Genomic DNA, 22,894 nt, shown 5'->3' with positions numbered 1-22,894 from the left:
TTAATATATTTGAAATATGTCATTTGATTCCACCCTCAAACCTTCAACCTCAGAGCCAAACTTGAATTATTTGTAGCAGGGACAGTGTAGGTGGCTTTTGAACTTAGGGCAGAAATTACGTGGACATGTTTGAGTCTTGTCTTTGTGCATATCTCACTCATCACTGCTGCTGAAATTTTTACCATAGACAATTTGTTCCTCCCGAATCCAGATATGCTGAGGTCAATTAGGAACATAAGAACAGAAGTAGGTTATTCAACCACCTGACCTTATTTCACCTTTCAATTAGATCATGGCTGATCTGTATCTTAACTTCAACTACCAGGCTTGATACCCCTTTAATACCCATGCCTATCAAAAGTCTATCAATCTGAGAAAAGTTAAAAATGTAATAGGTTTTAAGCAGGCTAAATGGGGAAGGGTGGACGAAGAACAAAAGGGAAGGTCTGTGATAGGGAAAAAGATGGGAGACATTAAATAACAAAAGAGTTGGTGGTACAGAAGCAAAATACTGTGGATGCTGGAAATATGAAATAAAAACTGAAAATGCCAGAAATATCAGCAGGTCAGGCAGCATCTGTGGAGAGAAACAGAGTTTTTCAGTTTTGGAATTTTCAATTCACTTAGCCTCAACAACTTTTGACAGTGAGAGCTCCAGATTTCCACTACCCTTTGAATGAAATAGAGCTTCCTGCTACCACTTCTGAATGGCCTAGCTCTAATTTTAAGGTTATGCCCCTTTGTTGACTTCAAGGCTTCTGCACAAACTAGTTGCTCCCAAAAATAGGTGCACTTGTAGGTCCCCCATTGGAATAGAGCATGAGTGGGAGAATGAGCAAAGGCCATGCAGAGCAGGACAAGCTGGAAGAGGAAGGAGGAAAGTGAGGTGGAGAAGGGCTCTCAGCAGGAGGACATTTCCACCAGGGTATTCAGGGAGCACTTCTCCTACCTGAACCTCAGCAAGAAACAATGTGTGAGACATCAGCACTTAATAAGCATGTCCTCACTGAAATCAGCCAACTGCCGCAGCCACAACTGCAACTTCAGAGCAGGACAAGGACACATTGTCAGTGACTGTGAAGATGACCATGGGATAAACTTTGATGGATCTGGCTCCCTCCAGGCTGGAGCTGGAGATACTTGCAACACCTCGCAGTTTGCTGCCTACTGTTGAATAAGGGAGGTCATTGAGGCTCTCTATTTAAAGAGGGCTCACTACATTTCATTCTCTCTTGCCAGAAACAAGCAGGCAGAGCAAGCACAAGTGTTTGCTTGGATTGCATGCTTCCCATGGTGCAGGATGCTATTGACTGCATGCACATCACTTTGCAGGTGTTGCATGTCAACTCTGCCAAGTATCAGAACCGAAAGGGATTTCACTTCCTCAACATTCAGCTGATTTGTAATCACAGGGAGCACCAGAACAGATGTCAATGCCTGGTATCTTTCTAGCAGTTATGATGCCTACATTTTGTGACAGTCTGCTGTGCCAGCTGCATTTCAGCCACCATGGAAAACCAAAGGGTGGCTACTGGGTGATAAGGAATACCTGCAGGGGACATGGCTCATGACTGCTGCCACAGGAAATGTAATAGAGTAGACCATTGATGTGCTGAAACAATGATACCCCTGCCTGGATGGCTCTGAGGATCTCTGGAGAACATGGATAAGCTGGCCTCAGGATTTATCATGTTCTGCTGCATGCTGCACAACATCTTCATCCTGTGGCAACAACCCTTCCCACCACCTATCAAGCAAGCAGCTGAGGAGGAGGAGGAAGAGAAAGAAGAGGAAGGGAGGCACAAACCTAGACTGTCGCTTTCTTGCTTGGCCATCTGTGAAGAACTAATTCAAGTGTAATGCCAGTAACCACAACCCCAATTCCCCATTCAACAGTCCCATACTCCTTACCTTCCCTCTGTCATTTGACCAATATATTGTCCTCATGGCCACAATGCAAGGATAAAAACCACCACCAAATAAACATTTCAAACAAAATTTATAAATCAAATCATGCCATATTCCATCCTCAATTCAGTCACTCTTGTGCATTCGCTTAGTGCCTGATTCCTCTTTTAGGGGGCCATCCAATTTAGCCCCCACTGTTTTTGAACCAATTCCCTATCCATGTCAAAACTTCACCTCCAATTCCATTTGCTTCCATTTTTCCTAAGTCTTTTGTGTATTGGTATGTATTGGTAGGCATAATCTTTTGTATTGGGCATAGACTTCGTCATGGTGTTTTCATGTGTGTGTTTCCTGGCATTCAGTACTTTCAGACTACGTTACATATTCTTTGAAAATTTAATGGTGGTATATATCAGAGCTGATGTACTTATTGTCTTCTAATGTTTATTTGAAATTCAAATCTAATCAATCTAATCTAATTATATGTGAATGCTAATCCCCAAAATCGATTTGGCACAAAGGGAATAATCTGGCCTCTCTTCAAGCACAGGAAACAAAGAGCTACCAGAGGTGCGCTGAACCTGATGAGGGATCAGTAATGGCAAATTGCCAGATTCTTGTGATTTTTATGGTCTGGTTACCTTCCTGGCATACGTTCATCGTCTGGTAGCGCCTGGCATTAAGAGCAAGGCTTGGAAATCGGAGCACAACTGCATTCCTAGCTGCCAACTTCATGTTCTTATTCATTCTTCTTTCCCATTTTTAATGATCCCTGTGGACACCACCAACAAATGAAAAGAATCAAATCCACCAATTAACTCCAATTTAGGAAACCAAACCAAACAGGCAAGATTTCACTTTTATAAATTTTATTTTAACACACACCGAAACCAACATAAATTAAACATAAAGTAACAGATAGATCACGATCAATATTACAAATTACACCTTAACTATCAGGTACAACAGAGATGGGTCTCACAGTTTCACTGGGCAGTCCACCCAGCATATATGGCAACAATTACAGTCACACAGTTCTTCACAACTCTGAAATTCCTCAGGTAGATTTTTAGCTCCTTTCTTCAAGGATTTAGCCACTGTTCTTCTGACAGCAGTTCCCTCTCAATCCGAACTGCACAGGTGGGGTCTTCACCACAAGGCACACTTCTCCAGAACCTCCTCAGCTCTGCTCATGACTGTCTTGATGGCATGGATTTACCAGCCTTCCCTTTATCCAAGTCCTTCAATGACAGCCTGTGCACTGTATGGCTGTGTCTGGTCTTTAATTAACAGCAACAGCTCCTGGATTCAGTCTTCACTTTCTTCTGCTTGCCAGCACTCCACTCCTGCCTTGTCTGCTTGATCTGGGGAAGATTCTGTCTCCTTTTACCTGGTGCTAACCAGTGTCAGTTTCCCTGGAATCCTGAAGATGTTTTTTCCAGCTTCTGTTTCAGTTTTGGTTTCCATTTCTGTTTCAGTTCTAGTTTCTGTTTGGGTTCTAGTTTCCCTCTCAGGGTCTAAAAAAAACAAGCTTTGCAGCCAAAGATTCCATCACACCCATCTCTATCTATTCTATCATTGTTCAGTTAACTTTTTACTTTTCTACCTAACGTAGCATATCATATTTTTCCTAACCATTCCCTCCTTAAATTTGTCATTAGTCCCATGGCCTCAACAGTATCCAAACAAGTAAACTGATCTATGGCATTGGACAGTTTAATTTTATTTTATTCACTCACCTTCTCTTTCAATCTTCACAGTTCATACGCCATTCTTTAGCCAAAATGCAAACCTCAGTCAACTATTTCCATTGAGCATTAATTTTATTGAGTAGGGTGTTCTGCGTTACATCCTATGTTAATTTTTCAATTTATTTTTTACTTACCAGATTCATGTGTTTGACTTGATTGTTAACAAATATGAACCAATCTGCGAGCAAGCTATTGTGAACAAGAGGAGAAATAAACTCACACATATTGAGTTCAATCCGACCTACCCTATTATAATGGTAGGAGATGAGCGTGGTGGTGTGTCAATCTTGAAACTGTCTCCAAATCTCCGAAAACAACCTAAGGTAAGATAGATCCTTAAATATCCAATTAAATGTGAAGCATTTAAATAAAAATATATTAAATTTGTTATTTTGAAAGTTATTTGAGTACCTTTTTGTTAAATGCTAAGAACATAGGGGTTAATAAGGCAAACTTTGGCACTCATAGGGTTGAATTTTGTGCTAGAGGTGGGGATCCCAGCGCCGGGCCAATAAGACGGGGGGAACATCGCCTCTGCCTTTTCGTGCCTCCCACCCCGGAGTGATCCTCCAGTCTTTTTGAATCAAAGTTTTAGGAGGCTGGATCCCCATCCCTTTAAAGACAGGGACTGGACCAGTGGCCACCGCTAGTACTGCAGAGACCTCGGACCCAAGCCCAGCATTGGAACCCTGGAATGAAGGTAGGTGAGGCAAGGTCGCCAGGGCCAGTCTGGAAGGCCCTGGCGAGGGGTTGGCAGGGATGGTCATGCAGTCCATGGGGAGGGGAGTCTGAGGGGGTAAAGTTGTTCCCGCTAGGCATTCTCCGTGGGCCACAAACTGCCCAGTAAGGAGGGACCCCTAAACCGCCTCTGGGCAGGAAGGCCGTCATCAGCCTATCCGGCTCCCGGGAAAATCGCTGGGCAACAGGGAGGCAAAGAGCTCACCGCCCCCGTCCCCGCTACCTGTTGCGATACTCCATGCACCCCCCCACCACCCCCGGTCTCCGACCCCACCTCAGGGGGCCTCAAAAAATCCTGGCCATAGAGCTGCTGTGCATTATAGATTGGCTGCTCATAGTATGGAGTGCTCAATATCCATAATGCAGAATAGCACAACTCAGAACTGCCTCATGTGCACAAAACTCATTGAAGCCCCTATTTTGATGAAGATGAGGCGAGGTCGTCAAATGAGCAGAGTGGTATGGTCTTGGTTGAATACTTTGCATTTGTCTTCACAAAAGAGGGTAATAATGCAAACTTTGCAGTTAAGGAAGAGGAGTGTGAAATATTGGATGGGATAAACATAATGAGAGAGGAAATATTAACGGGTTTAGTGTCTTTGAAAGTAGATGAAGTGCCAAACCCAGATGAAATGTATCCCAGGCTGTTAAGAGGTGAAAAGAAGGAAATAGCGAAGGTTCTGAACATCATTTTGCAATCCTCTCTGGCTGCAGGCATGGTGCTAGAGGACTGGAGGACTACTAACGTTGTACCATTGTTTAAAAAGGCAGAAAGTTGTAGACCGAGAACTGACCTATTTTGTCTGGAGGTGGGGTGTGCATAAAATCGGGTGGGATGGTGGCAGGAGTGTCCCACCACCATCCTGCCTCTGCCAAAATTTAGCCAATTGAGACCCTTAACTGGGAAATTAATCCCCAATTAAGGGCCTCATCCCACCACCGCCGCAATTAGCCATGCGCCAGGGTGCCCTGTTGCTGCATGGGAAGCATGGCATAAAAAACCATGTGTGCTACTTCCCAGCTCTGGGGGGACGGGAGTAGAGGGTCCCTCATTCAAGGGAACTTAGGTCAGGTAGTGCCTGAACAAGGGACCCAGCATTGACCGCTGAGAGCCACCCCCCCTCCCCCCCCCGCCTTTGCTAGCAACCCCTTACAGCCCCACCCCGCGAGACCACTCCCGCCCTGACCTACCTGTGGCCTGGGTCCAGCGCCACTCCTGTGCCTCCCATAGGTGCTGCTCTGGCAGCAGCTACTACCTGCATGGTGGCACTGCTCAGTGGGAGAGTTGCCGGTCTCTGATTGGCTGGCAGCTGTCCAAGGGTGGGCTTTCCAGTGATGTGGTCCTTGATCTTGTGGCAGGCCCGTCGCTGTCCACTGAAGTGCCTGATCAGCAGGCCTTCCTGAGTAGAAGCAACGTGGGATTCTCGGAGTCACTTTTTCCACACGTCGAAATCCCCATCGCCAACATAAAATCCCAGCAAATCTATGGCAGCTGAAGTTTAATACAGGTAAGTGTGAGGTCATCATTTTCAACCTAAAGAAAATAAATCAGAGTATTTACTAAATGAGAAACTAGGAACTGTTGAGGATTTGGGTGTCCAAGTTCACAAATCATTCAAAGCTAGCAAAACGGTACAAAATTCAATCAAGAAGGCGAATTTAATATGACCTTTATATCAAGGGCGCTGGATTATAAAGAGGAGGAGATTGTTCATCAGTTGAATGGAGCCTTGGTCAGACTCCATCTCAAGTACTACATTCAGTTTTGGGCACTGCATCTTAGGAAAAAAATATTGGCTTTGGAATGGGTGCAGCACAGATTCATCGAATGATACCAGGGTTTAGAGAATTAAATGATGGGGCCAGATTACATCGTATTGGCTTCAGCAGCAGCTCTGGCCAATTTTTCTGCCCAGGGGTACTATTATATTTTGTTTTTGATAATTGGAAAAAAATCTGCTTGAGCATCAGAGATATACTACATAGCATAACCGAGTGAACGGGGCCAGGAGTCATGAGGGTGAGCGAGATATCTATAATTAGTCTAAAAAGTGACCATAGTTGTATCTGGCATTGAATTATTGGCAAACGCAAAGCTAAAATAGATGAAAACTTTTATGCTGTCAATAATTTTTGCTCTACAGCAAATGTCAGGCCCTGCCAATGGCCTGCATGCTTCAATGACAAAGTGCTTTTACTTAAAGTACAATGTAAGCTACAGGATAATGGTTTAATATCGACAAAGATTATCATCATTTTCTCATTCCCAATTAAACCTGAGTCTTCTTATAAACTGAGCCAATTCTGAATGGCAACTCCTAAGATGAGAAGATTTCTTGCCAGTATTGTTTTTAAAAATAGGACCACACTACAGAACCTTTTTTTTTTATTTAGGGTCTTATCACACTGACATTATCACACATCTGACCATTAGCATGTTGGCTCCACATCTAATTCTGGAACTCGCTGCCTATGAAGCTGGTGGAAGCAGAGACAATCATTGATTTCAAAAGGAAATTAGATAGGCACTTGAGGGAAATAAACTTGCAGGGCTACAGCGATACAGTGGGGGAATGGGACTGACTGGATTGCTCTACAGAGAACTGGCATGGACTCAATGGGCCGAATGGCCTCCTTCTGTACCATAGTGACTCTTTGGTCAGAAATTTACTGGCCCCCGGATGGCAGCCAGCAAGGTGGGGTGGGGGAGGGTGGGGGTAAAATGGCAGGGAGCCAAGTCAGGACGGCACCCTGATGCAGTCCCGCCACCGGGGAATTTTCCCCGAGCATAGTTAAAGGCCTAATTAAAAGCCATTTTAAGGTGCTGCCGGCACTTTGCCGATGGTGGAACAGCAACCCCCCACCCCCCCGCCCCCCCCCACTCTGCTGAATGGGGAGATTGCCAGCTTCATGCAGGCAGCCTACCTGCGGCAGCCTGGGGGACCATTGGAACAGGGAAGGCAGTCCCCACAGCACCAATGAAACCACAGGAGTGATTTCCCCTACGACCCTCAGCCTCTGAATTTTTTATTTTGTATTTACTTACCTATCCAATGTTCCGAGGTCTCCTACCTGCCTCAGCAGCACCCACCTCTCCTGGCAGCGCTGCTGAGGGTTCAGGACTGCCTGCCCACTGATTAGGCTGGCAGCATCAGGAGCCTGCCCACTGTCCTTAGTTGGAAGTCAGGCTGCAGGCAGCCAATTAGGAGGCCGCCTGCAGTAAAATGGCCGAGATGGAACAACTGCCAGCAAGCACGAGCTCGGGACCCACTTAATGCCCCAGCATTAGGGTCCTGAAGCCCGCAATAAAGTTCAGCGCAATGATTCCAGAGTCAATCTCATTTACATAGTTCCAAGTATCAGGAATGCATCTCCGTGGAAAGCTACCCAAAAGTAAATAGGAAATCATAATCACTCTGCTGTCCTCCAGCACATAACTATACTCAATAGAACCCTGAAATATACACTCCAGTAATAACTCAGAGGTGCATTGGAAGCCGGGGCAGGGGAATGGTGGGGCGGCGGGATTTGCTAACTCATGGAAAATCCAAAAGTAAGTTCAGCATGTCATTGGCATTTTAATGGGCACCTAATTATCATTCTATTTATGGGTTTGAAGTTGATTGCACAGCAGCGGCCGAGATGAGGACCCACAGGACACAATTTCAACTGGATTATTTAAAGGAACAATCCAAATTTGGAGAAGATGGGAGTGGAAAGCAAGAGAAGACAAACTTTGAGAATGGATTCAGAATGGCCAAAGGCTGCTCCCTGCTTCAATGACGCCTCCATTAATGTGCTGCTAGGGGCTCTGAGGAGCCACCCTTCTTTAACAATATGAGAAAGAAACTTGCTGCTGCCAGAAAAGAGGTGTGGCTGGAGGTGGCCCAAGAGGTGAGCAGCAGGGACATTATAACATGTTGTTGGATTCAGTGCAGGAAGCACTTTAATGATGTAAGCAGGTTAGGAAGGTTGCACCTTCACCTACATCCTGCTGTGTGCATCACCCCCTTCCGCCTTGCTAAGCTTACTCCTTTACATCATTCTTCACATTGCGAATGCATCCATCCTTCCTTTTGTTTGCACGTCTTCCCATCCCCATCAATGCACCTACCACTGTCATTCACCCTCCTGCAACGGGTAAAAGAGCAGATCTAAGGGTGACTGGAAGTCCCACCTAATAGAGCTGCCGGCCAATCAGCGGGCTGGCAGCTCTTAGTCCCAGCAGCGCCACTGGGAGCTTGAGAAGGAAGGTGAAGGAAGGCCCCGGAAAAAAGGTAAGTTTTTAGGGCTGCGCCGGGGGCAATCTGTCGGGCGGCAGCATGGCAAGGGGGGTTGGTGAGGAGGGCAGAGGGCGTGTTGTGCATTGGGAGTGGTTGGGGCTTCGGGGATGGCCCTCCGTGGGGCACAGGGTGCCTGATCCGGAGGGCCGCCCCAGCCCGCAAGAAGGCCGCCTAGTTTCATCAGGCGGGCTTTCTGAGGCCTCAACTGCTCGCCAGCCAAGGGTAAAATACCCGTGGCAGTGGGCGGAGGCTCTTAAGTGCCAGTCATTGGCCACTTAAGGGCCTTGATTGGCCTGGGGTGGGGTGGCCTTTTCTTGCTGCTGCTGCCCTGCATAAATTTGCAGCGGAGGCGGGAGCGGGTCAGGAAGGGTCCCCTCCAGCCTCCCACTCCATTTTACACCTGCACCCCGCCACCAGCCCGTTCTTTTGGGGGTGTAAAATTCCAGTCATTGATTCTATATTGCCTCACCCTATCCTTTCTGCCAAAATGAATCACCTCACACTTGTCTGTATTAAATTCCATTTGCCACTTGTCTGCCCATTCTCCTAGCCTATCTATGTCTTGTTGCAGGCAGTTCATACCATCTTCACTGTTTGCCGCTCCTCCAAGTTTGGTATCATTGGCAAATTTTGAAATCCTACTCAGTATTCCAAGATCGAAGTAATTTATCTATAGTGACAAAGCAGTGGTCCCAGCACTGATCCTTGGGGAACACCACTGTCTACCATTCCCCAGTCCGAAAAACACCATTAACCATGATTAACTGTTTTCTGTCCTTAAGCCAATTTTTTATCCAATTGAACACTGACACTCATTTCCATGAGCCTCAATTTTGTTAACCAGCCTTTTATATGGTACTTCAATCAAATGCTTTCTTAAAATCCATATAGACAATATCCACCGCATTCCCTTCAACAACCTTCTCTGTTACTTAATTTAAAAATTCAGTTAGTTTAGTCACATGATCTGCCTTTTACAAATCCGTATCCTTAATTTTTTCCCTGATTATTGTTGCTAAAACCAGTTTTTCCTGTCAGTCTTTGGTTCCATTTTATCCTGGCTAAATCCCTTTTCATCACTTTGAAATTAGTCCTCTTTCAATTTAGCCATTCTACTTTATATCGTTCCTTGCTTTTCTGCATTATGAGTCTAAACCTTATGATACAAGTGCTCCCCCACAGACACTTGGTCCACTTGTCCCACCTCATTTCCCAGCACCAGATCCAGCAATTCTAGTTGGGCCAAGAACATGCTGATCAATGCAAAATAAAAGCAAAATACCGCAGATGCTGGAAATTTGAAATAAAAACAGAAAGTGCTGGAAATATTTATCAGGTCAGGCAGCATCTGTGGAGAGAGAGAAGCAGAGTTAATGTTTCAGATCTGTGAACTTTCATCAGAACTGGCATAGGTTAAAAAAGAATTAAGTTTTAAGCAAATGAAGGTGGTGGGTGAGGGGGGAGGTTGGTGGGGAAGAGAGCAAAAGGGAGGTGTGTGAAAGGGCAGAGGGCAGAAGAGATTAAATGACAAATATGTCATGGGACAAAGGCAAAGAGAATGTTAATGCTTATGGTGAAAGACAAAGCATTAATCCAGAGACCTTGCATTGATCCTCCCTATCTTCCTATTTCTGCTCTCACTAGCGCATACACTGGGAATAATCCAGAGATTACTACCTTCGAGGTCCTACTCTTTAACTTCCTCCCTAGCTCCTGAAAATCTAACCGAAGGACCGCAATATCTGCCCTTGCTATGTCACTGGTACCAACGTTAACCACAACATGAGCAAGGGATTATGCAGTGGCACAGTGGTTAGCAGGTTCGGTTCTGGGTACTGCCTGTGCGGAGTTTGCAAGTTCTCCCTATGACCGTGTGGGTTTCCTCCAGGTGCTCCGGTTTCCTCCCACATGCTAAAGACTTGCAGGTTGATAGTTAAATTGGCCATTGTAAAAATTGCCCCTCGTGTAGGTAGATGGTAGGAGAATTGAGGGAATGTGAGGATGTGAGAGGGTTGATCATGAGAGGTATAGACAGGGTGGATAGCAAGAAGCTTTTTCCCAGAGTGGGGGATTCAATTACTAGGGGTCACGAGTTCAAAGTGAGAGGGGAAATGTTTAGGGGGGATATGCGTGGAAAGTTCTTTACGCAGAGGGTGGTGGGTGCCTGGAACGCGTTGCCAGCAGAGGTGGTAGACGCGGGCACGATAGCGTCTTTTAAGATGTATCTAGACAGATACATGAATGGGCAGGAAGCAAAGAGATACAGACCCTTAGAAAATAGGCGACATGTTTAGATAGAGGATCTGGATCGGCGCAGGCTTGGAGGGCCGAAGGGCCTGTTTCTGTGCTGTAATTTTCTTTGTTCTTTGTTTGATTAGTATAAATGGGTGGTTGATGGTCGGTGCCGACTTGGTGGGCTGAAGGGCCTGTTTTGGTGCTGTATCTCTCTATGACTCTATAACATCTGGCTCACTTTCTTCCCCCTGCAGAATATCCTGCACTCTCTCCATGACATCCTTTACCCTGGCACCAGGGAGGCAGCACACCATGTAGGACTCATGATAATGTTTACAGAAATGTCTGTCTGTCCCACTGACTATGGAATCTCTTATAACAACTGTGTTTCTACACTTTGCTGCTCCCTCCTGTACAATCCCTTGCTCATTGGTGCCATGGTTTGGACTGCACTTCTTCATGTTATCATCACTCCCAGCAGTCTCCAATGCTGAGTACCTATTTGAGAGTGACATACACCCCGAAGACTTCTGCACCTCCTCCCTCTTCCTAGTCTTCCAAATGGCTACCTACATACTATCCTGAACTTCTACTGCCTGTGGGTTGACCACCTCCTGGAAAGTACAATCCCGGAAACTCTCCTGCTCCCTGATGCCCTGCAGTGACTCCAGCTGCCCCTCAAGCTCGGAAATCCTGAGCTCGAGCTGAAGCAGCTGACGACACTTCCTACAAATATGGTCGCCCAGGACACGTGAAGTGGTCTGGCATTCCCACGTGGCAAAGGAATTACAAGCAACAGGTCACAGATGCCCATCCATGATAAAATAAAACTCGCTTACCTCTTTTAGAATTGAGTTAGTACCTTGTTTAAACTATTAATTTTAATTAACGCCTCTAGACCTGCTCTGAGCTACTACTATTAATAATTTATTCACTGTTATACTTACCCTGATTGAGGTTCTTACTTTCCTGGCTCCTAATTTGAAAGAGTTAGACAGAAAGCTTAGACAGAAAAAAAGAGAAATACTTACCAACAAATCACTTACTTGCTTTCCTGTGATGTCACATTTTGATTTTTTTTTTTCCTTGGTTTCCTCTTTCAGTGCTGTTAACCTGAAACGTTAACTCTGCTTCTCTTTCCACAGATGCTGCCAGACCTGCTGAGTGGTTCCAGCATTTCTTGTTTTTATTTACTCATTTAGTAACTCAGGTATGCCCTCTGCCTCCACAACAATATCTCCTTTTTGGTCTCTAAATAGCCCATCCTTCCTTTAACTACCCTTTTATTACTTCTATTTTTATTAAAAAAATTTAGATTCTCTTTTATGTTTTTTGCTAATCTATTCTCACATTCTTTCTTTGACCCTCTTAATCTCTTTCTCCTCTGTAATTTCTACATTCAGTTTGGTTCTCTCCTCTATTATGAACCTTTCATTGTTAAAGCCTCTTTTTTCTGTTTCATTTACATCTCTGTATCTTTTTCATCCAGTGAGCTCCTGCTTGGATGCCCTTCATTTCCTTCTTGAGGGAATGTGTCTATTCAATACCTGAACCATCTCCTCTTTGAAGGCTTCCCATTGTCAATTACAATCAGTTTTTGATTCCAATCCAGCTGAACCAGATCCCTTTTCAACTCACTGAAGTTAGCCCTCCTCCAGTTAAGTCTGTTTCGCTAGATTGTTCCTTGTCCTTTTTAAAACTATTAAAACATAACTATTCTAGACCTGATGATGTTATGATCACTGTTCCCCAAATGCCCCCCCACGGAAACATGCTTCACTTGCCCCACTTAATTTCCCAGAACTAGATCCAGCACTGATTCCTTCTTTGTTGGGTTGGAAACACACTGATGAAGAAAGTTTTTTTAAATTTGTTCATGGGATGTGAACAGCGCTGGCAAAGCCAGCATTTGTTGCCTATCCCGAATTGCCTTTGAGAAGGTGGTGGTGAGCCAAATGTACACATTTCAGGAATTCCTCCCCCTTTTCACCCTTTATATTATTATCACTGGACTAATAACCCAAAGACCCAGGGTATTGATCTGGAGACATGGGTTCGAATCCCAGCACAGCAGAAGGTGGAATTTGAATTTAATTAATAAATCTGGAATTTAAAAAAAAAGCTAGTCTAATGATGGCCATGAAACCATTGTCGCTTGTTGTAAAAACCCATCTGGTTCACTAATGTCCTTTAGGGAAGGAAATCTGCTGCCCTTACCTGGTCTGGCCTTCATGTGACTCCAGACCCACAGCAATATGGTTAACTCTTACATGCCCTCTGAAATGGCCGAGCAAGCCACTCAGTTGTACCTAACCGCTACGAAGTCAATAAAAAGGAATGAAACCGGACAGACCACACGGCATCGACCTAGGCACCAGAAACGACAACGGCAAACCCAGCCCTGCCGACCCTGAAAAGCCCTCCTTACTAACATCTGGGGGCTTGTGCCAAAGTTTGGAGAGCTGTCCCACAGACTAGTCAAGCAACAGCCTGACATAGTCATACTCACGTGGCGGCGCAGTGGTTAGCACCGCAGCCTCACAGCTCCAGCGACCCGGGTTCAATTCTGGGAACTGCCTGTGTGGAGTTTGCAAGTTCTCCCTGTGTCTGCGTGGGTTTCCTCCGGGTGCTCCGGTTTCCTCCCACATGCCAAAGACTTGCAGGTTGATAGGTAAATTGGCGATTAGCAATTGCCCCTAGTATAGTTAGGTGGTAGGGAAATATAGGGACAGGTGGGGATGTGGTAGGAATATGGAATTAGTGTAGGATTAGTATAAATGGGTGGTTGATGGTCGGCACAGACTCGGTGGGCCGAAGGGCCTGTTTCAGTGCTGTATCTCTAAACTAAACATACCTTACAGACAATGTCCCAGACACTGCAATCATTATCCCTGGGTATGTCCTGCCCAACGGCAGGACAGAGGTGGCGGGACAGTGGTCTACAGTAGGGAGGGAGTTGCCCTGGGAGTCGTCAACATCGACTCTGGACCCCATGAAGTCTCATGGCATCAGGTCAAATATGGGTAAGGTAATCTCCTACTGATTACCACCCACCACCCTCCCTCAGCGGATGAGTCAGTACTCCTCCATGTTGAATACCACTTGGAGGAAGCACTGAGGGTGGCAAGGGCGCAGAATGTAGCTGCTAGACTGGGTCTGCGGCAGGTGGTGGGGGAACCAACACAAGAGAAAAACATACTTGACCTTGCCTCACCAGTCTGCCTGCCGCAGATACTTCTGTCCATGACTGTATTGGTAGGAGTGACCACCACACAGTCGTTGTGGAGACGATGTCCCGCCTTCACATTGAGGCTACCATCATTGTGTTGTGTGGCACTATCACTGTGCTAAATGGGATAGATTTCAAACAGATCTAGCAATGCAAAACTGGGCATCCACGAGTCGCTGTGGGCCATCGGCAGTAGCAGAATTGTACTCAACCACAATCTGCAACCTCATGGCCCGGCATATCCCCCACTCTACCATTACTATTAAGCCAGGAGACCAACCCTGGTTCAATGAAGAGTGCAGAAGGGCATGCCAGGAGCAGCACCAGGCATACCTCAAAATGAGGTGTCAACCTGGTGAAGCTACAACCCAGGACTACTTGCATGCCAAACTGCATAAGCAGCATGCAATAGACAGAGCTAAGCGATCCCATAACCAACGGATCAGATCTAAGCTCTGCCGTCCTGCCTCATCCAGTCTTGAATGGTGGTGGACAATTAAACAGCTAACTGGATGAGGTGGCTACACAAATATCCCCATCCTCAGTGATGGGGGAGCCCAGCACATCAGTGCAAAAGATAAGGCAGAAGCATTGGCAACAATCTTCAGCCAGAAGTGCCGAGTTGATGATCCATCTCGGCCCCCTCCTGAAGTCCCCAGCATTACAGATGCCAGACTTCAGCCAATTCGATTCACTCCCCGTGATATCAAGAAACGACTAAAGGCACTGGATACTGCAAAGGCTATGGGTCCTGACAATATTCTGGCAATAATACTGAAGACTTGTGCTCCAGAACTTGCCGCACCCCTAGCCAAGCTGTTCCAGTACAGCTACAACACTGGCATCTACCCAGCAATGTGGAAAATTGCCCAGGTATGTCCTGTATACAAAAAGCAGGACAAGTCCAACCCGGCCAATTACCCCCATCAGTCTACTCTCAATCATCAGCAAAGTGATGGAAGGTGTCATCAACAGTGCCATCAAGCAGCACTTGCTTAGCAATAACCTGCTCAGTGACGCTCAGTTTGGGTTCCGCCAGGGCCACTCAGCTCCTGACCTCATTACAGCCGTGGTTCAAACATGAACAAAAGAGCTCAACTCAAGAGGTGAGGTGAGAGTGACTGCCCTTGACATCAAGGCAGCATTTGACTGAGTATAGCAAAACTGGAGTCAATGGGAATCAGGGGGAAAACTCTCTGCTGGTTGGAGTCATACCAAGCACAAAGGAAGATGGCTGTGGTTGTTGGAGGTCAATCATCTGAGCTCCGGGACATCACTGCAGGAGTTCCTCAGGGTAGTGTCCTCGGCCCAACCATCTTCAGCTGCTTCATCAATGACCTTCCTTCAATCATAAGGTCAGAAGTGGGGATGTTCGCTGATGATTGCACAATGTTCAGCACCATTCGCGATTCCTCAAATACTGAAGCAGTCCGTGTAGAAATGCAGCAAGATCTGGACAATATCCAGGCTCGGGCTGATAAGTGGCAAGTAACATTCGCGCCACACAAGTGCCAGGCAATGACCATCTCCAACAAGAGAGAATTTAACCATCTCCCCTTGACATTCAATGGCATTACCATCGCTGAATCCCCCACTATCAACATCCTAGGGGCTATCATTGACCAGAAACTGAACTGGAGTAGCCATATAAATACCATGGCTACAAGAGCAGGTCAGAGGCTAGGAATCCTGTGGCGAGTAACTCACCTCCTGACTCCCCAAAGCCTGTCCACCATCTACAAGGCACAAGTCAGGAGTGTGATGGTATACTCTCCACTTGCCTGGTTGGGTGCAGCTCCAACAACACTCAAGAAGCTCGACACCATCCAGAACAAAGAAGTCCGCTTGATTGGCACACCATCCTCAAACATTCACTCCCTTCACCACTGACGCACAGTGGCAGCAGTGTGTACCATCTACAAGATGCACTGCAGCAATGCACCAAGGCTCCCTAGACAGCACCTTCCAAACCCGCGACCTCTACCACCTCGAAGGACAAGAGCAGCAGATGCATGGGAACACCACCACCTGCAAGTTCCCGTCCAAGTCACACACCATCCTGACTTGGAACTATATCGCCGTTCCTTCACTGTCGCTGGGTCAAAATCCTGGAACTCCCTTCCTAACAGCACTGTGGGTGTACCTACCTCACATAGACTGCAGCGGTTCAAGACGGCAGCTCACCACCACCTTCTCAAGGGCAATTAGGGATGGGCAATAAATGCTGGCCTGGCCAGTGATGCCCACATCCCATGAATGAATTTAAAAAAATATTGCTACTATCCCAGTTTATATTCGGATGATTGAAGTCCCCGATTATCAGTACACTGTAGTTCATGCATCTTTCAGTAATTTTCCTGCAAATTTGCTCCTCTATCTCCTTCCCACTCTTTGGTAGTCAATAACACATACCCAGTAGCATAATAGCTCTGCCATTGTTACTTATTTTAATGAAATAGATTTTGCCTTTGATCCCTCAATGCCACCATCCCTCTCCAGTGCTAGTTTATTTTTATCAATCTTGCCAATTCCCCATTCTTTTTTCTTTCCCTTTCTTTCCTAAATATCTTGTATCCAGGAATATTAAGTTCCCAGTCATCCACTTCTTTGCGCTAGGTCACTATATCATAGTTACTTGTGGCAATTTCTGTCTGCAGCTTACCAACCTGAATATCACGTTACATGCATTTACACACATAGGGCAGAATTTAATCCAGCCCACAGGATCAGGGAGCAAGGCGCTGGGGGTGGGGGGTGGGTGCGTAGAATCATGAGGCAAGGCAGGGGGTATAGTGCCTGTTGCCTTCCCAGCTCCGTCCAATTCAATCAGGGGCGATAAAGTTGAGGATGGACTTTCTGCCCGGAGGCCAATTGAAACTCTAAGTTGCCAATTAAGGGCCACTTAAGGGCCTCTTCCTGCCACCACTGGTGAAATAACAGCAGCGGAAGAGCCCTCTGCCACATGGGGAGACTGCCCAGTAAAAGCTGGCGGGCTCCCTGCAGGCTCGGGCGTGGGTTCTGGGGGAGCCTTCCTGATCATGCACCCTATGGCTCACGGAGAGCCCCCATGGTGGCAGGCCGATGAAACACCCCACCGCCCGCCCTCACCAACGAACCCTCCCGCCATGTTGCCGGGGCCTGCCTGACTGGCCCCTGTGAGCCCAACCCCACTTACCGGGGTTCCAGTCCTACTCCATCTTGCTGGTCCTGGCTGAATGCAGTCCCAGCGGTGGCCATCGCTCCCAGTGACACTGCTGTGACTTTAGAGCTGCTAGTCCTCTGATTGGCCGGCAGCTCTTGGAGGTGGGATCTTCACTCTTAAAGGAATGGGAGCCCCGATGGCAGGAGGTTAATAGCCTTGAAGGGCATAGAATTGTGTCGGGGCTCCCAGAAACTACCGCGATGGAGTTGCCCCCTACATTCCGGCCCACTCTCGGGCCCACTGCCAGCGGCAATAAATTTAGCCCATGCATTCCAAACCCATCTTACCCTGTCTGATCCCTCCCATTTCTGAACTATTCTTTACTGTAGTGCTATTTGTCTCTCCAAGTCCTCTATGCACCTTGTTTCTCGACTCTAATGTTTGATTCTGGTGGCCACCCCCTGCCAAATTAGTTTAAAACCTTCACCAGAGCACTAGTTAACCTAAACACAAGGGCATTGGTCACAACTCTGTTGAGATGCAACCAAGCCACCTTGAACAGGTCCCTCCTGCCCCAACAGAGGCACAGTTTCAATGTTCGCGGATGATATGAAACTTGGAAGCTTTGTGAAATGTGAAGAGGATAGTGTAGAACTGCAAAAGGACACAGACAAGTTGGCGGAATGGGCGGACAGGTGGCAGATGAAGTTCAATGCGGAGAAATGTGAAGTGATTCATTTTGGTGCGAAGAATATGGAGAGACAATATAAAATAAAGGGTACAATTCTAAAGGGGATACAGGAACATAGTGATCTGTGTGTATGTGTGCATAAGTCATTGAAGTCATTGATAGCATAAAGTATCCTGGGCTTTACTAATAGGGGCATAGGGTACAGAGGAAGGAAGTTATATTGAACTTGTATAAGACATTAGTTTGGCCTCAGCTGGAGTATTGCATCCAGTTCTGGGCACCGCCTTTAGGAAGGATGTGAAGGCGTTAGAGAGGGTGCATAAAAGAGTCACGAGAATGGTTCCAGGGATGAGGAACTTAAGTTATGAAGATAGATTGGAGAAGTTGGGACTGTTTTCCTTGAAGAGAAGGCTGAGAGGAGATTTGTTAGAGGTATTCAAAATCATGAGGGTTCTGGACAGGGTAGATAGGGAGAAACTGTCCCCACTCATGAAAGGATTGAGAACGAGAGCGCACAGATTTAAAGTAATTGGTAAAAGAAGCAAAAGCGATGTGAGGAAAAACTTTTTCACGTAGCGAGTGGTTAAGGTCTGGAATGCAGTGCCTGAGAGTGTGGTGGAGGCAGGTTCAACTGAAGTATTCAAAAGGGAATTTGTTATATGAAAAGGAAGAATGTTCAGGGTTGCAGGGAAATGGCAGGGGAGTGGCACTAGGTGAAATGTTCATTAGGAGAGCCAGTGCAGAAACAATGGGCTGAATGGCCTCCTTCTGCTCTGTAACAATTCTGTGATTCTGTGAACTGGTCTCAATACTGCAGGAGTCTGAATTCCTCCCCCCTTGTGCCATTTCTCTAGCCATGCATTCACCTGTCTTCTCCTACTATTCCTATACTGACTAGAGCATAGCATTGAGAGTAATCCAGAGATTACTACCTTTAAGGTTCTGCTCTTTAATTTCCACCTGAGCTCCTTAAACTAATTGCAGGACCTCAAGCCCTTTTTTCCCCTATGTCATTAGTTCCCACATGCACCATGAGTTCTGACTGGTCCCCTTTCCCCCTCAAAATCTTCTGCACGAGGGAGGAAGTGCCCCATGCAGGTCTCAAATTGGTGGTTGCAGAAATGCCTATCCCCCTAACTACTGAATTCCCTATAACCAATGACCTTCTACACTTTGCTACATCCCCTGTGCAGTCATTTTCCCCAGAGTGCCATGGATGTGTTCTAAACTGCATTACCCCCAGATGCCATCACCCTCACTGGTATTCAAAACTGAAAACTGGTTTGGGAGTGCCACACTCCCAGAGGACCTTAGACTAGAGCAGCAGCAGTCGGTGGCAGATCTGGGAGGAGGCAGATCCGGAGCATGACCCGTGGAAATAACGAGCAGGGCTCGAGGCCCTCACCTATCTTAGATCGTAGCAGCAGCAGTTGGCGGCAGGATCTCTAGCTGTGCCGGTCTGTGCTGGGTTTCAAAAGAGGGGAAAAAACTACAAATGACATTATGGGAGATCTGTAATATGATTGGTTGGTAAGTAGCAGCTGTTATTACCTTAGAAAATCAGGGGGAAAATGTTCTTTTTTTTAAACCCTCAAATAGCTACCTTTTAAGTGATAAGGTTAATACTATTAAGGTTTTGTTTTAATTAGTGTAATTTATTAATAATTACTAATTAGAATAGTGCTGTTTGGACACAGTGAGGCTGTGAGTTGTGTGTGAGGGATTTTACTGACAAGGGGAAGGAGGTGCTCTTTGCAGTCTTTTTTCTTTTAAAATATTTATCATCCAAATTAATTAATTAAATAGAATAGAGATGGCTGGGCAGGCGATGTGTTGCAGCTGTAGTATGTGGGAGCTGGTGGACGCTGTTGCGATCCACGGTGACCATATCTGCAGCATGTGTTGGCTGCTCGAGGAGCTTTGGCTCAGAGCTGATGAGCTGGAGTCCGAGCTGCGGACACTGCGACACATCAGGGAGGGGGAGAGTTACCTGGACACTGTGTTTCAGGAGACAGTCACACCCCTTAGATTAATTACATTAAATTTGGACCATGATCAGGGACAGGAGGGTGTGACTTCGAGTGAGGCAGGTATGGGAATCCAGAATTTAGCTTTGGAGGAGCTTTAGAGTCATAGAGTTTTGGAGTCATAGAGTTCTACAGCATAGAAACAGGCCCTTCGGCCCATCATGTCTGTGCCGGCCATCAAGCACCTATCTATTCTAATCTCATTTTACAGCACTTGGTCCGTAGCCTTATATGCTATGGCATTTCAAGCACTCATCTAAATACTTCTTAAATGTTGTGAGGGTTCCTGCATCTACCACCCTTTCAGGTAGTGTGTTCCAGATTCAACCTGGGTGAAAGTATTTGTCCTCAAATCCCCTCTAAACCTCCTGCCCCTTACCTTAAATCTATGCCCCCTAGTTATTGACACCTCTGCTAAGGGAAAAAGTTTCTTCCTATCTACCCTATCTATGCCCCTCATAATTTTGTATACCTCAATCAGGTCCCCCCTCAGCCTTTTCTGCTCTAAGGAAAACAACCCTAGCCTATCTAGTCTTATCCAATAGGTACGGAGTTCTTGCTCCCAGTGTGGACGAGGGCACAGGCTGCAAGGAGGTTGAGCAAACTGACCACAGCACCATGGTTCAGAGAGCCATTCAAGTGGGGGAGAAAAGAGAAATGTAGTAGTAATAGTGGATAGCATAGTGAGGGGAATAGATACTGTTCTCTGCAGCAAAGACAGGGAGTCCCGAAGGCTGTGTTGCTTACCTGGTGCCAAGGCTAAGGGCATCTCTTCTGGGCTGGAGAGGAACTTCGAGTGAGAGGGGAAAGATCCAGTTGTCGTGGTCCACGTAGGTACCAACGACATTGGTAGGAATAGGAAAGAAATTCTGCTGAGGGACCATGAGCAGCTCGGGGCTAAATTAAAAAGCAGAATCACAAAGGTAATAATTTCTGGATTACGACCTGAGCGACGTACAAATTGGCGTAGGGTAAATAAGGTTAGAGAGGTAAACGCGTGGCTCAAAGATTGGGGTGGGAGAAATGGGTTCCAATTCATGGGCACTGGCATCAGTACTGGGGAAGAAGAGAGCTGTTCCGTTGGGACGGGCTCCATTTGAACCATGGTGGGATCAGTATCCTGGCGAATCGTATAACTAGGGTTGTAGGTAGGACTTTAAACTAATTAGTGGGGGGAGGGTTCAGTTGAAGGGAAGTTTAAAAAATCAGAAAGAAACAAGAGAGCAGAGGTGCAGGGTAGTGAAGAGGCAAACAGTAATCAAAGTATGACAGGAAGGGGCAGAAAATATAAGCAGAAAAGTGCAGCAGAAATTAGAACCAGGAGTAATAATGGCAAAAAAGTCAAAACTTAAGGCTCTTTATCTGAATGTACGCAGCATTTGTAACAAGATAGATGAGTTGACGGCACAAATAGAAATGAATGAGTATGACGTGATAGCTATTACAGAGACGTGGTTGCAGGGTGACTAAGACTGGAAACTCAATATTCAAGGGTATTTGACGTTCTGGAAAAATAGGCAAAAAGGAAAAGGAGGTGGTGTAGCTTTGTTAATAAAGGAAGGTATCAATGCGATGATGAGTAGTGATATAGGTGCAATAGATCGTGATGTGGAATCAGTTTGGGTGGAAATAAGCAATAGCAAGGGGAAGAAGTCACGGGTGGGAGTCGTCTATAGGCCCCCAAAGAGTTGCATCACTGTAGGACAAAGTATAAATTGGGAAATAACAGAGGCATGTAAGAAGGGTGCTACAATTGTCATGGGGGATTTTAATCTGCATATTGACTGGACAAATCAGATTGGCAGAAGTAACATGGAAGACAAATTTGTAGAGTGCATCAGGGATTGTTACTTAGAGCAATACGCTGCAGAACCTACCAGGGAACAGGTTATTTTAGATCTAGTAATGAGTAATGAGGTAGGATTAATAAGAGATATCGTAGTTAAGGATCCTCTAGGGGGTAGCAATTACAACATGGTAGAATTTCAAATTCAGTTTGAGGGCGAGCAACTCGGGTCTCAAACCGGTGTCCTAAACTTAAGCAAGGGCAATTACAGAGGTCTGAAGAAAGAATTGTCTAAAGTGGGCTGGGAAAATAGACTACGGGGAAGGTCAGTGGATGAGCAGTGGCAGACATTTAAGCAGATATTTCATAATGCTCAGCAAAAATTTCTCCCAGTCAAAAAGAAGGACTCGATGAGAAGGATGAACCACCTGTGGTTAACAAAGGCAGTCAAGGACAGTATCCAACCAAAAACTAAGGCATACAAAGCGATGAAAACTGGTGGTAGGCCAGAGGATTGGGAATTTTTTAGGAACCAGCAGCAGATGACTTAAAAAGCTAATAAAGAGGGAGAAAATTGATTATGAAAGTAAATTGGCAAGAAATATATAAACAAACAGCAAAAGGCTCTACGGGTATATAAAAAGAGAGTAGCTAAAGTAAGCGTGGGACCTTTAGAGGATGTGACTGGAGAATTGATAATGGGGAACAGGCAAATGGCAGATAATTTAAACCAATATTTTAGAAACATAGAAAATAGGAGCAGGAGTAGGCCATTTGGCTCTTCGAGCCTGCTCCACCATTCATTATGATCATGGCTGATCATCCAACTCAGTAATCTGTTCCCGCTTTCTCCCCATATCCTTTGATCCTTTTAGACCCAATAGAAACATAAAAAATAGGTTTGACAAATTTTGCATCGGTCTTCACGGTGGAGGACACTATAAACATCCCACAGATATCAGATAAGCAAGCAGCTAATAGGAGGAATGATCTTGTAACAGTCTCTATCAAGAGGGACATAGTATTTGACAAACTAATGGGACTGAAGGCAGACATGTCGGACCTGATGGCCTACATCCAAGGGTTTTAAAGGAAGTGGATGCA

The 22,894-nt window shown here is 45.9% G+C and overlaps 1 protein-coding gene across 1 annotated transcript in view; it reads left to right on the top strand.

The window, feature by feature from the left end:
• Positions 1-22,894, top strand: part of dnai1.2 (dynein, axonemal, intermediate chain 1, paralog 2) — a 355,371-nt gene that overhangs the window by 313,166 nt on the left and 19,311 nt on the right. The window contains exon 19 of the mRNA XM_068031491.1: positions 3,797-3,982. Within this exon, the coding sequence (XP_067887592.1) occupies positions 3,797-3,982 (186 nt within the window). The remainder of the gene's footprint in view (positions 1-3,796; positions 3,983-22,894) is intronic.

The sequence above is a fragment of the Heterodontus francisci genome, chromosome 1, assembly GCF_036365525.1.
Source record: "Heterodontus francisci isolate sHetFra1 chromosome 1, sHetFra1.hap1, whole genome shotgun sequence".
NCBI lineage: Eukaryota > Metazoa > Chordata > Chondrichthyes > Heterodontiformes > Heterodontidae > Heterodontus > Heterodontus francisci.
This window is presented reverse-complemented; position numbering and strand designations above follow the sequence as displayed.